At 41.2% G+C, this 15,247-nt stretch overlaps 1 protein-coding gene across 1 annotated transcript in view; it reads left to right on the top strand.

Moving 5' to 3' along the window:
- The window catches only part of LOC138197027 (calsyntenin-2-like), a 271,940-nt gene that overhangs the window by 142,698 nt on the left and 113,995 nt on the right, over positions 1-15,247 (top strand). The window contains exon 3 of the mRNA XM_069147486.1: positions 11,627-11,822. Within this exon, the coding sequence (XP_069003587.1) occupies positions 11,627-11,822 (196 nt within the window). The remainder of the gene's footprint in view (positions 1-11,626; positions 11,823-15,247) is intronic.

Here is a 15,247-nt window from a genome sequence, read left to right as displayed (position 1 = left end):
ACACTCAAGTCAAGTACAAGAACCTCAAAATGATTTACTCAGGAACTTTCCACCTCTGTTATAATGCAGTTGAAAGCAGATATAGCTATATATCTATTCATATGTGGGAGCTGGTGTTTAGACGACTAATGAATGACAACAAAGTAAAACAGGTGTATTAATATAGATTACAGAAGAAGCTATAATTGTTGACAAATACTGTACATTATTGAAATCGTCTCATATTTTACTTTATAAACCATGTATTTAAATGCATCATGTTTAGTGCTTTACGAATTCTGGGTGTGGGGATTAAAACACATGAGCGTTTACCAGGTAATGTGGGTCTCACAAAATATGCAAAGTTGCATTTTGGGATTTGTAGGATTCAGGAGTTTTTGAACTTGATTGTGTTTTTATTTTGTCTCTTGTGAGACCAGGGACTTTCCGGGACAAATGTAGCATCCTCCTTGGAAGATGATTTAAACAGCACAACCACTCGAGATTCAATTCAATTCAATTAAATTGTATTTATATAGCGCCAAATCACAACACAGGTTATTTCATGGCACTTAACACATTAAAGTCCTTACAGCAAGACTTTACAATATTATAGAGAGAAACCCAACAATTCAACAATTCCCACATAAGCTAGGAGGGGGAAAAATCTCCTCTTTAAAGGAGAAAAACCAACAACAGAGGGAAGGAAAAACTCCCTCTTAACAGGAAGAAACCTCTGACAGAACCAGGATCAGAGGTGGGCAGCCATCTGCCTCGACCGGTTGGGGTGAGAGGAGAGCATAGAGAGAAAAGGACAGCATAGAGATAGAAGAGAAGAACTGTTGGTGGAGACGACAAGCGCAGGGCAGAGACATGCAGCTCCATGACGGGACATCTGCAAAAGAAAGAACAGAAACTACGCGAGCGAGGGAACTGAATGGAGACAGCAGACAATAAGAAGAAACTATGGGAGAGAAAAAGATGGTGAGGTATGAGTCAGTTAAAGAGTAGGAGGAAAGAAAAGAAGCTCAGCGTGTAATGAGGTCCCCCAGCAGCCTCGGCCTATAACAGCATAACTAAGGGTTGGTTCAGGCCAGGTCAGGAGATCTATCCTGTATGTACTGTATTTACTACTTTAGTGTATTTACTACTATTTACTGTATTGACTACGAATGAGTGATTGCTGATTTTGCATATGTCAATGTATTTTTTTTTTTGTTGCTTTAATCCATGATGCATATTTAGTTTATCATGTATTTGCTTTTTTGATAGCTCTTCATAATTACTTATGTGCACAATATTATTTGAAATTAACTATTGATATTGCTTCGAGTCTTGCTCGATGTGCGTACTAAGTGTTGCCTCATTCCTCCGTGGGACTGCTGAAGTGTCGATGGGTTGAAAACATACTTCAATACCCTAAAAAATAAGTTTGAAAGAAGGCAGGTTGTGAGTCCTTGAGGCAGACATCATGTCTGTAATGTAGCTGTCAGGGTATCTCATCTGTCACATCTCTTGCTGTTTTATCTGAGTGCCATGATTGCAGTGTCTTTTTATAGTTCCCCCGGGAATAACTACAAAATAATCTTCTACGACTTTCCTCCAGGGACGTCACACAGACGTAGGAAATGTATTTTCTCTGCAGCCATTCTCAGACATACTGTACACACATGCCGTCACTGTACTCTCTCCCTTCGTTCCCTCCTCCTTCTCCCTTTTTTTCTCTCATCTGTCCCTGATTCCCCCCGCCCCCCACCTCCTTCTGTCTTCCTCTCCTGCAGGTAAACATTGCCAGCAGTGGTGGTGAAGGTGTCATTCGAGGTCGCCGTCTTTCACTGTCGGCAGCAACCGCTCCACAGCGAGCTGTTCCATCTCATGCTATCACTAGTCATTACCACTGAATGCACTCGACTCATCGGCGCTGTGGCTGCAGGAGCTTTTAAACAGGATGATGTAACTGATAGCAATTTACATATAAAACACACTGGAGTTATGGGGGCCATCTTGAGGAAGCATCAACATTTTGGTCTGGTTTCCCTGTCAAACTCTCTAATAGGGCGTAAATAAGATCAGGATTAATTTTGTGTTTTGGTCAGTAGGGACATGATGCCTCTGTGCTGCTATAATGACCAATCAAAATTATATAACAGATTTTTTTGCAAAACAAATTCTCTGTAGTCTTTACAAAGATCCCAGCAGAACTCAGCATCTATCTTTGTCCCAGCTTTGTGTTTGATTTTAACCCTGAATGCACTCAACAAAGCTTGGATGCTGGCCCTGGTCCAGGTTTTGTTGAATCGTGGGCAGAGAAAGGCTGAGTGCAACCATGCACATTGTGCGGTTGGAGCCGCGCCTGTAACACTCACTAGTGATGATGGTGAACAGCTGCGCCTGACTGCCAGAGACGTCGGCAGGCGATGGGATGATTGATAGCTCAATGGCTGGTTTTCAGCTTGTATTTGGGCAGTGTGGCACTGCTTAAAGTAGACTTGGGATAGTTATTTCATCACAGACATCTGGAGCTGGGACTTTTATATTTTTCCACGGGGCTCTGTGGAGGGCAGTCGGGGATGATGTAAGATTGAAATGAGTATTAGCTTTCAAATGAATTGATTTATTACCATGGACACTAATCCTGAACTGGCTGTTCTCTGGAGGTCAAATTCAGTTTATTGTTCTGTTCAACCTTTGACACCTGAAGTTCAAGTCTCTGTTCAGTTGAAGAGAAGATTCAATGACCATTTTTCTCTTTCCAACAACACCTTACAGTCTATCTTAAAGTTGATAGAAACCGTTTGATTCCCATAGAAACTGACCAACTCATTTTTGTTCCCAGGGCGTCAATATTAGTTTTAACAAAGCCTTTCGGGTCTCATATAGACGCACAAGGTGCCTTATGTTTCGGATCTGGGTTTAGGTTAAAATAAGTTACTTTACTTACGTTACATAAAATAAATCAGTGGGCAAAGGGCATCTTAAGCGTGTCTCTCTGACACCAACAGCTCTGACAAGACGTTATTTGACAACCTGCGAGTGAGAACGGGCTAAACTGACAGTAATAGTGGAGGTAATACTGTACTTTGGCTCCGACTGATCTACTTGATCTTTGAACTTTTTATTTTAGAACCAAAATAGTAAGTACAATCGCAATCGAAGTACCAAAATTTGGTCTAACCGAAATAGGTGGTGTTGGTCCGGATGAGACTGAACCATGGTTTGGTTTGCATGACTTTTGAACCAATTAAAGGAAGTTGAAGCAGGCCAGTGTCACTCATTAAACAATAGATGAAGAAAAATTAGGTGTAGTAGCACATGGGGAGGAGACAAAGTATGTAACTGTAATTTGGTCAAAGGAAGAAATCAAAATTGAACTTGGAAAAAACATAAAATTGCAAAAACGTATTTTCTGAAAGCAAAATAAGTGCTGGTAGTAATGCCACAATGATAATAATAATAATAATAATAATAATAATAATAATAATAATAATAATAATAATAATAATAATAATAATAATAATAATACGGGTGATTAAATTGGAAAAGGTTCAGAATTAACAACACCCCGACGTCTACAAACCAATCAATGTGAAGTACAGGGAACGGAAAAGTTCTTTACTGCACTTGCAAAATTTTAACCTGAAACCAAAACTATCCAGATCAAATGCTTATAATGGAATAAAAACATGAATATTGGTTTGGACATGGCTCTGGACTTTCAGGTGTGGATAAGCTCCATCTAAATTTTTAAATGCTGTGAATCCACACCAATGTTTCCTGGTCCTTTTTGTCTGCCATACAGTCTTCTATGACAAGGCCGCTAGAGACGCCTCCAATCCCCTCCCACCTTTACTGTTTTATTACAGTCTAATTCACAATTTAGTTGCATTCATTCACATAGCTTCTTTCTGTTTCTGCTGTAAGACTGAATATAAAATGGTGAAATAATTGTGACTCATAAATGCTACCGGTAGTAAAAAATAGACTTCAGATGATGTTAGCATGCGTATAAGGGGCAAGTAAAACATAAGCAGTTGGGCGTCCTCTTTATACAGCTACTGATTAAAATATTAGAACATTGTATCTGTTCTCTCAGACACTCATCTCATTGTTGACTGAAAAGCATGAAAGGGAAAAAGGCAAAGGTGCGAATGGTTTTTCGCGCCACAAGAATCTGATTATTTCGAGAGGTACACAATTATCTTGAACAAGCCTTTGATAAACCTGCATGCTTTTGGCCATTAATACAGTTTGTGGCTCTTATAGCCCAATGAAACACTGTATGTGATACGGGGCAAAACAAATATAACTGAAACAGATGAAACAAAAACAGGTTGTTGTGTGAAGAAAGCTTGGCTCGCAATCAAATTTACATTTCCTCTGCATATTCTGTTGTGTTTTTTCTCAGATTTCTTCAGCTTTGGTGACCTCAGATTTAATAAACCCTGTCCATGATCAAAGAGACTGTCAGCGAGGTGATGGTCTTTGTTTCATCATGTTGCTCAGCTGTGGAGAGAACATCCTCAGGGGCATTAATGGGGGTCATAAACTCTGATACGGATATTTGAACACATTGAACTCTAACTGGCCTTGCTCAGACAAGGACACATGCTCTTCCCTGAGGCCATTTCCATGAACAGAATTGGAAAATAGAAACTATTGATTTCTCTCTGTTTAATGTGATTGCCTTGGCTATGTTTTGTTAATGTTTAGTAGGGTTTTGTTTCTCCCCGTTGGTTTCTTTCTTTGCCCATCCTAATTTGAAAGTCAAAACATCGAAGTTGTCTTTTTCTCAATTGACTTTTGTGTGAACGAGGAAGGAAGAGTTGTGTTGAAGCGCTAATGTCTTTGCGGGGGCAGTAATGACAAAAGTGTGCGCACTATAAATATAATTGTACATAATCTGAATGTAATCCAGCATCAATATGCAAAAAAAAATGAAGGATAAAAATATATAATGCAGCCTTAGATTTACTATAAATGGACTTAATCCAGTCTTTGTGCACAGTGGACTTTTCACTGGTGGCAGACAACGACAATGTGGTCTTACACTATTATAAACTGCATTGAAATATCGTATAGTGTTGTAAAATTACAACACAGAAAACCATTCAAACTAAGTGTTACCCAGACATAAAATATTAGCATAAATCGAAAGGAAATCCTTCTATTGATTCTTTGTATTGCATTATGTAATTCCCTCTCTGCAACATGTCATGAGTACAGTTTAAAATGTGAGCCGCGCCTTACATCTCATGACATTAAAAACAGGGGAAAATCATTTGAGAAGAACTACACTTAATCAGTTTTTGTGTCGCTGCTCCGAAGTTGGATCATTCTTGGCCGTCACTGCATGAAAGCATTCAGGGAATTGTAATGCTGCAAGATGTAAGCATCTTGCAGCCAATTGATTAAATTGAGGTGTTTGTGTTTACTGTAATGTGTTAGCTGGTTGCTGCATTGGATGCCAGTTTGTTATTGATAGTTTGACTCCTGCGCAGCAAGTGCTTGGGCTCGGTGCCAAGTCAAAGTAATTGACACGTCGCCCGCTGGGTTTGTGATTAACTTTATTGACATGTAAGGGGAGGTGTGTGTGCATGGCATCACGCACAGTTGGCAGAACTAACAGACCCTTTCAAGCTGCTAAGACAAAATAGGGTTGATGTTTACAGGACCCGGAACGCTGCTGTCCACTGGAATGCCTGGAGAGAGGAGATTGAGAAGCAAGGGTGTGGTAATTCACCCTAAAGTCTGTCAGCCTCACTCTAACTCAGCTCACTTTGGGATATTGCTCACTTCTACTCCCATATTACTCACGTTTAGAAGAAAAATACCTTCAGAAACAAGTGAAATAATCAGCATGGCAGACTAGTCAGTAGTTCTACATATCAGAATGTGTTTACTTGTCATGGGGAGGTCTTCTCAGTCTTTTCAGCGAAAAAATTACTATCTGATGATGTCACCAGGATTATCTTGTCTTTGCTGGGGTCATTCAGGTTGAAAGATGCACACCACGGCAGGGAGGGTCTAACATAAGAGATTTATGTGACGTGGACATATTTCTTCATGCTAAAGGTTCAGAAGCAGAAAAATGTGGGAGGCAATGACATAGAGGACTGTTGGCTTCCACCCACAACTCCCTCCAGACCATCAAGTAAAGAGAATGAGCAGGAAATAGACAAACTGGATCCCCTATTTATTTAACACTGAGACACAGAACTAGGAAAATATATATTTCTTATTTCACTATGTTTTTAAGGGGCTGATATATGATTTAGAAATCAGCATATAGTTAGCATATGCCATGGTAAATACACACCGAACGATTTGGCCTGTTGTGAAAAAACAAAACAAGATATAGCATGAATGGCTAGACCCGATAATAACCCAGTTTTGGCTTATAAGTGAAGGTTGTGAAAATACACTGAAAATAGCCTTTGGGGTTCATAGGGTTAAAGGCTGCTCCGGTAGTTTCAAAATTAACCCAACGTCTTCAGCCAACAGGGTGCAACAACTGGAAATGATTTGCAATGGAGCTTGACCAGACCCATGTATTCAGGAAGTGAATTTGGGTCCGGTAATACCTGGCTGCAAAAACTCAAGAAATACAATTTAATACAGTACCGAGTACAGTATGGATCCATTGAGAACATGCCCAAAAATAAAACCCTCATGCTGGAAAACAGCTTAATATTATCTTCATAGAAAAAACTTGCTTTTCAATGCATTTACTGCAAGTGAAGAGTAAATAGTAGCTTGTCATACAACTGTCAAACTGTGCATAGAACTGAAATAGAAAAGTTACAGCATACTATTCTGCAGATAGACACACACTGATGAATAACAGCAGAATTAGCTGTTTTCAGGCAGCCCAGAATTTCTAGCAGCACCCCTGGGCCCACCTATCGCTGCCATGGCATGAGAGTTTGAGTGACAGGTTCGATCCTCCACCCTTCACTCTGATGTCACTCTCTCAAACGCACACACACACACACACACACACACACACACGCTTACACACACAGAGGGTGGCTGTTCACTCTGTTAGAAGACAGTGGGATGTCATTAACTCTGCGAGAAGAGCCTTTAATGTAATTAACAGAGGGTAGACGAGAGGAGGGAGGCGATGGTGGAGGAGGAAGGCAGCAACCGCGAGGTCGAGTAAATCATCACACACCCTTCTGCAACAGTCATACACACAAACACACCACAAACACACGCACACACTCTAAACCCCTGTTGAGAAAGTGTCTTTAATTAAAAATCCCCCTTCCGACACACTCCTACACACGCGTTGTGCACATACAACCACTCCAGGTTTTGTGCGCTCCAGTCAGAACATGTGGGGTTGATTAGTATTAATCCTTATCTCCAAAATGGACAGCTTCTCAATTGTGTTTTTTCGTCGGCTGGCTAATTTCATGAAGAGCATAATTACAGCATTTTCAATTTCGGCCCTGTGCAGAGTTATGAGGCTGACTGTATATCTCTGCACTGCAGCTGAGAGGGATGTGTGTGTGAGTCAGTGTGTATCTATGTTTCCCAGAGGGCTTGTGGATGTGTGATTGTGTTTTTTGGGACTAAAACGAGAAGGAGAATTAGCGTGTTATGGGGGGTGACTAATACAAGAGATGATTTGATGCCAAATCCAAATTGGAAAAGCAGCAAAAAACATGACAACTGTGTAAACCTCATAGTAGACAGCAACTCTTGTGCAAATAGGGTTGATTAAAAAACAATGGCTGGTGAAAATATTAAGATATTGTAAGTGCAAACGTGTTGGTGCCAAGAAAGTGATGCCTGGTCCAGAATGTGTTCAGTAAGAGTATGATACCCAGTAATCTGATTTACTTGCTGTCTATCTGGTGTGTGTTCCAACAGTAGGAGGATGAAAGGCATGTCAGCTCTGATTAGAGCTGCCGAACTGGCACAGTTTGAGTAAATGTGTGTGTGTGTGTGTGTGTGTGTGTGTGTGTGTGTGTGTGTGTGTGTGTGTGTGTGTGTGTGTGTGTGTGTGTGTGTGTGCGTGTGCGAGTGTGCGTGTGTGTGTGTGTGTATTCATGATGCCTGTGCTTTGGTCACTCTCCAGTAGGGAGATCGGAGCTGCCCTAAGGCAGTGGCCATGTTCCCATCCTTCTCAGCTCCTTCTTTCATCTGTCTGTATATCTTTCTCTTCCTCCTCGTCCTCCTCTCAACAGTGTGACTGTTTCCTGCCTGATATCTCCACTTGTACTTCTCAATCTCGGTACACAGCTGCCGCGCGTATCTATGGACTTCTGTGCACCTTTTCGGCAAGAGCAGCTTGTGCATATATTCAGATAGGGGCAGCTCATCATCAATGCTCTGCTGGCTTTGATAATAACTTGGGGCCTCCGAGGCACTGTGGCCCCCCGATATTTTGTCACACCGCTCCAGCTTTGCAAACACATGCCACGGTTGCCAGTAAAGCAGCTCTGCCTCCACTGATAATGAGCTCCGTGTCCTCAAAGATAGTCGAGTGTGGACGGCTGCCAGATTCCTTTGAGGTGTCGAGTGCTGCACGACTTCTGACACCAACAGGACAGCAGCTTAGGTCCCGAGCACACTTCCCAGTGACTAATAGACAGCCATTAATTCAGACTCCATTAAATGAAAATGTAATGATGTCCAACAGGAGATTTGGTAATCAAAGTGGTAGAAAATATGGTAGATGAAACAATATATGCACATATGAGAAATTGAAAAAGTCGAGTATGTTATATTCAAAGTTTTACTGTCTTTGTCCACCATATAGTGATTAAAACGGTTTCAGGCATCGCACATGGAATACTGAAGATCATAAAAATAACTCATTAATCCAAATAGCCAGCCAACAGTGATGATATAAACCGGCAAATAAACTAATAAAGAAAAGGCACTGCAGCATATATATCCATTAGCTTTAAATGGCCCCGCTTCGAGATGACAGAGTTCCTTCTGATCATAAATCTACCTCTTAAAAGTGTAATGTGACCCAGAGACACATATTTAGCTAACAGTTTAGCGCAGTAATTAGCGTTTGTGAGCTCTCTTCCTCTGCCAAGTGCCAGCCGCCCAACATCTGTTCCTCCGCTGCCACCAGGACCCACCGCCTCCACCCTCGTACCTCCCCTTCTCCGCCGGCCATCTTCGCTTCTCTGCAGGTGGCAGAACACTTATCAGGTCTGGATTAAAGTGATACGCGGACATTAAAGGAAGAAATGGGAAAAAAACGGTCAGGTCTGTCGGCAGCCGAAGCAGTTTGAGTTCATTTGAGCCTAAAAAGAGGGAGTTCCTCCTCCTGCGGTCACCTTGACCCCGTCTCCCCTCTCCCCCGTCAGCTACAATTAAATCAGGAGGAGCATGTCGGGCCACCCAGCCTCAGCAGTGGGCAGGCGCCATCAGCATATCCTCAGCATATTCACCCTGATGGGAAGCTTCTGCATTTGCCTCTGTATATTGGATTTATTTCGCGCTCCAGCAGTGATGGATTTTCCATTTTCCTGTTTTGTACGCTGGTGCACTATTGAGAGAAGCCGCACATCGAGACTGTTACATCTTCTGTCACTCCCCGTCGCACACCGTTTGCTCAATGCCATTTTATGATTTTGGTCTTGCTGGCAAGCCATGCTTCTCCATAGTGTAGGGGCCCATTTAACTCTGATAAGTCATTGTTCAGGCAATACAGAGGGGGGACATCTTTACAGCAAGCACGCAGCGTCAACACCCCCCTCTCAATTCTCTCATTTTCTGCTCTCCCTTTCCCTTTTCTTCATCGTTTTGCCTATAGCTCCTCCGAGGGGCAAATTGTCATTTCAGAGCCCCTGCCCGCCACAGGAAGGGAGGATGTGGAACGGGGAGGGGGGGGGGGGAGGGGGGGGGGGGTTATGACAGAAACAGGATGAAAGGGGAGAGAAAGGGTAGAAAATAAAGTTGCTCTTATCGGAACTTGCCAGGAGCAATGCGCGCACAAAGCTGCTTGGGAATCCAATTTAGTCTTTGCTGTTAGTTTAAGTGATATCAGTGCAATTAGCCGTCACAGGTCAGAGTGTGAGCCAGGCACATTAAGTGATTTCTTGAAATCCCACCAGCGGAAGCAGAGAGGATGTCAATTCTCCAAGAAAAAAAAACTAAAAACTCCCTGTACAACTCCACAAATGGACCACTTCTTTACCACCTGCTAATAGATGTCAGCCGTGTCTCGGCTCTTTTGTTTTGCTCTTGCCAGCTGCTCACTCTGGATTTAAATGAATTTTCTTCCACTGTATCTCTCCACAAGGGTGACTTTGAGCTATCCTAGTTTTATTTGAGTTCTGTGTAACTCAATTGTGCTTTCTGGTTGCGCCACAGTGAATGTGTACATGTTTAGGTGGACAAACAGCAGGAGTGTCCCGTGGTGTTTTCTCACAAGAACAATTAGACAGTAAATAAGGTGCATTGGTGGAAATGGGACCTTGATCTATTTATAAAGCTCCAGTGTGACTTTCTGCTCTGCTGTTCTGTCTGTATGTTGGCTTATTTTTCACATTACATTCATAACTTTAAAGTGGCAGTAAGTTTTATTCCAATCCAGCTTTGGTTCAGCATACTTAGACTGTGTTCTGCCGTTTACAGAGGTAACCATAACAATGGACATAGTCTCCAGGTCTGAAAAGTGAAGTCAATGCAGAAGTACCTTATGTGCAATACCACCGACACTCCCGTTCAAAAAGCGTCAACTTGTCTCATGAAATACAAAGTCATTACATGGTGTCACTAAATTCCCTCCTTCCAATCAGTGTTATGGTGGTCCTTTTAAAAATAATTTCATAATTAATTACATTGGCTTGATTGGTTTGATTGACATGCCTGAGGTGCAGTCAGGTTACTGGTATAGGTGGGCGGGGCATAGTGTCCTCGTGTTCTCAGTCAAATCCACCGCTCACTCATTCCCAAAAAAACAATGTGGCGATGGCAAAAACAACAGAATCAAGGCTTCAAAATGTCAGTTTACAAACCGGTGGGTGACATCAGTGAGTTTCCACATGGAGATAACAGGGTGTACATTGCTAGTTAAGTTTTACAATAAACTGATTTGCACTTAGAGTTCAAATAAATACTTGCAGGTCGGTTTTACCAAGCAACTTGGATAAACTTGCCACAGTTCTTCAGTGAGGTTGTCTCTGTGTCTTCGTGTAATCCCACACTGACTCTGGTACTGGCATGATTTTCAGATCAGGGGTCTGTGGGGGTCACACCATCTGCTGCAGGACTAGTTGCTGTTGTTTGGGGTTGTTGACATGCTGCAGAATGAATTTGGTACCAGCCAGGTGCCTCCCTGATGGTACTGCATGATGAATAAGAATATACCATCTGTATATAACATCTTAAAGTGGCTAAAACCCTTTTGCTGCACTGTTTTTCTTTGACAAGTGACCTGTGCAGAAGGGCTTCCAGCTAACACCTGCTCTCTCTTGAACTTCAGTATCAGACTTTAGTATTAAAAAAGCCACTTTCTTCTTTCTTAAGAAACCTTCAAGCTCTTACCTAATTTATACACCCACTGTTCTCCAACTGGTCTCAACCTGACAGACTGTGATTAACATTGACCTCATCCTTCCTTCTCTTTGTCCTCCACCTCCCTCCCTCCCTCCCTCTCTCCCCGGCTCTCTAGGGGAGATCTGTGCGTTCAACATCCATGGGCTGGAGGCTCCGTTCGAGGCAGTGGTGCTGAACGGTACGTCTGGTGAGGGCCAGCTGAGGGCAAGCAGCCTGGTGGACTGTGAGTTGCAGAAGGAATACACCTTCATCATCCAGGCTCACGATTGCGGTTCGGGCCCCGGTGGCTCGGAGGGCAAGAAGTCCCACAAGTGAGTAAAAGAGACACCGGACTTTGAATAAAGCCTTCAGAAGCTGAATGGAATACGCTTCAAAATAAAACTGCACACACATGAACTCTGTCAAGTCAGTTTATTTATTTGGTACATTTAAACAACCGAAGTGTTTCACAACTTCAGACAGATTATAACACATCATATACAATTAAAACAAATGAGGCCAAATTACAGACTAATTGAACAAAAATCAAAACAAAAAATAACATTAAAACATAGAATTCTAAATGGCAACAAATACAAATCTACAATTCCTGTGTATGATGGCAAAGGTTTTTTTTTCTTTTCTTTTTTTTTACTTTATAATACACAGAGCATATGTGTGAATTCCAGCATGGGCCTGGCTTTGCATGTGCAAAACTCCTAAAAGAGAAAGACCAACTACGACAAGGACCAGACAATTAAATAAACGCGATTTTTCAGAAATCATATAAAAGTGCTAAGAGTACGTTATGTAAGTACTAAATCATTATTTATTCATTTGCAAAATGTTTGAAGCCCAATCAAATTAACAGCTATGTGAGGACACAGCGGTGGTTTAGGAAGACCGGCTTTATAACTGTGACTGAGCAATATGCGTGCATGTGGAGATGGAAAGGAGTCTTGTGGTCGAGGATGGTTGGGGCTTACCTCATGTCATTTTGAACAACTACAGTTCAAAGAGAGTCCCAGCGATCTGCCAGCACAGAGAGATGATCTCCAAAGAAAAACAATCAGAAGCAGGTTGTGTTAGTTTCTAATAAAACACTAAGTAGACAATCCAGTGCGTAGTTTACTTAATTAGCAGTGCCACAATTTGTCTCAGAGAGCTGCTACTTAACACACCTGAGGGCGGATACATAAAACCTTGAGCAGCTTTATGGCTTAAAGTGTGTGTGTGTGTGTGCGCACAAAGACTGAAATGTGCGTTGACATTTTTTGCCTGCATTATGAGGCTTAAATCACTTGCATGAAAGTGATTTTCAGTTTAACATAAGTTGATATAAACACACCTTCAATTGCCTGTCTGCACCCTCACAAAGAACACCTGTGAATGAAAAGCTGGCAAACGTCTACATTAATGCCACTGCAGCTGTCTTTGCACTCACGTATTCCCTGTGGCCATGTACAGGGCAAGCGTTGATGTAAACCATCACTATCGTCATCATCATCAAACATCAGACTGATGATCAGTGATTTTGTTGATGGCACAGATGTCCAAACAGACTTTTCAAATTGCATTAAAGCATTGAAATGTGGAAAGAACAGTAACACAAGGGGATAAAATGATTTCATCAAGAAAGAATTGTAGACGACAGTTTTATAGTCAGTCTGTCACTGTATTTTCATCTCGACTTGATCGTAACACCTACAGCTGGTTCTTTCTCACTACGTGCTCTTCTTTTACAAACATCACTTCATGTGTGTTAGATGTGCAGTTTGTTCAGACAACTATAATTCTATATTTTAAAGATATAACTCATGTTAAGATTTCTTCACAGAGACCTCATGATAGATGATTGCTGGCATCTTCAGTACAAAGAGCATCCTCCTTCTTAGATCTGATTGATGCTCACTTCTTGTTTCTCTTCGGGCGAATATTTACCGTGAAGGCGGAGAAGGTGGAGCTGCCTGTGGTCTCCCTCTCAGGTTTAATACAGTGCCAACAACCAAGAAGATAGGGCAGACTTTAGGCAACCTGAGAGGCAAAACATAGGGCAAAAGTGCTTAATTAACAGGATGATTAAATTTAAAGCTCTGAGCACAAGGGAGCCTCAAATATATCAAAAATGTTTCTCATGTGAATAGCAAGAGATGCTAAAAATTTTTTTCGTTTTCTCCCAGAGCAGCGGTGCGCATGAATGTCTACAAGAGATTATATGAGAGAAAAAAAAGGAAAAAAATAGAATTAAAATGTAAAGTTTAATTAAATTTAAAAAAAATAATATAATTACTCTGTTTAGAGAAATTTCAGTACAAAAAAAAAAAAAAAATCAATCTGAAACTATAAAATGAGCAGGACAAAAATAGGATTTTGAAAAATGAATTTCAGTAAAATTATGAGAATTCCATGCCCTCTCACCAGCCAAAAAAAATAAGAAAGTATACTAACACCTGTCATCCTAATAAATTACAAATATTCAGACTGGACAGGGACTTTATTTTCACAATGTTAAATAAATGATCTCTGTGTAATACTGACTGATGATGGTTGCTACTTTAAGCTGCACTGTGGAAAGTTTTTATTTTGAAAAAAAACTGGAAATAAAGTTTATTCTACTCCCTCTCTGACTTTATTTTAAAAGGCTAATACATTTTTTTTTCACTCAAAACTGTTCTAAATAAATATTTTAGTATCTTGGCTTCAAGTTAAATATTGGTAAAAAAAAAAAAAAAAAAAAAAAAAAAATCGAAAAATATGACTTCAGCTCCTCCTCTCTCCACGTGGCCACAGCTTGAACCCAGATTGCTCTGAGAGCAGCACCCGCCTCCACCTCCACCTCCACCAGCAGAACATACTTTAAAGAGGTCAGCTGATAAAAACAATTTGTCACACACGTTGTCTCTCCTGAAAGCAGCTTCTATTTGAAATTGCCCACAGTGCAGACACCTACCTCTGTCCGCTGTATATTGCACATCTCCACTCTCTGTCTTACACCCCCCCCACACACACACACACACACATGCACACACACACACACACACACACACACACACACACACACCCTACTCACACCCTCACCTCGGCCAACAATGGAGCCAAGCACAGGAATCTATCATCTTGTCCAGCTTACACACACACACCCACACACACCCACACACACACAAATACACACTACATACACATTAAAGCTGAAATCGTAGCAGCGGGGGTTTTCAAGCTTCGGTGAAAGTTTTAAATCATCCAAGCGTAACTTGTATTCATGTTTACTGTGTTTGTAGTGTGTGTGTATGTGTGTATGTTGGATGATACTATTTCCAAGCTTTTGGTTGTGGACTTAGGTTAGGTTAGGTTAGGTTAGGTTAGGTTAGGTTAGGTTAGGTTAGGTTAGGTTAGGTTAGGTTAGGTTAGGTTAGGTTAGGTTAGGTTAAGTAGTTACTTTATTAATCCCCGAGGGGAAATTTTTTTGCTACAGCAGCATACAGAAGCAATAGATAGTAATAGAACAATAGAAAAGCAATAAAATAGCAGTAAAATAGCAGTAAAAACTATAAAATATAAATATAAAATGCACAGTATATACAGTATATGTACAGTATATATCTATATATATTATATACAAACAACCAAGAAACACAGTCAACAGTGTTATTGTACTGTGATGGATTTTGCCAGAGGTGAGTTATTGTACAGTCTTATTGCGGTCGGCAGGAATGATCTCCTGTATCAGGAATGATCTCCTGTATCAGGAATGATCTCC

The sequence above is a fragment of the Embiotoca jacksoni genome, unplaced genomic scaffold (genome assembly GCF_022577435.1).
Source record: "Embiotoca jacksoni isolate LCO1_2020_lvr unplaced genomic scaffold, fEmbJac1.0.p SCAF_14, whole genome shotgun sequence".
Lineage (NCBI taxonomy): Eukaryota > Metazoa > Chordata > Actinopteri > Embiotocidae > Embiotoca > Embiotoca jacksoni.
Note: the sequence above shows the minus strand (reverse complement) of the source record. Positions and strands in the feature narration are given on the sequence as shown.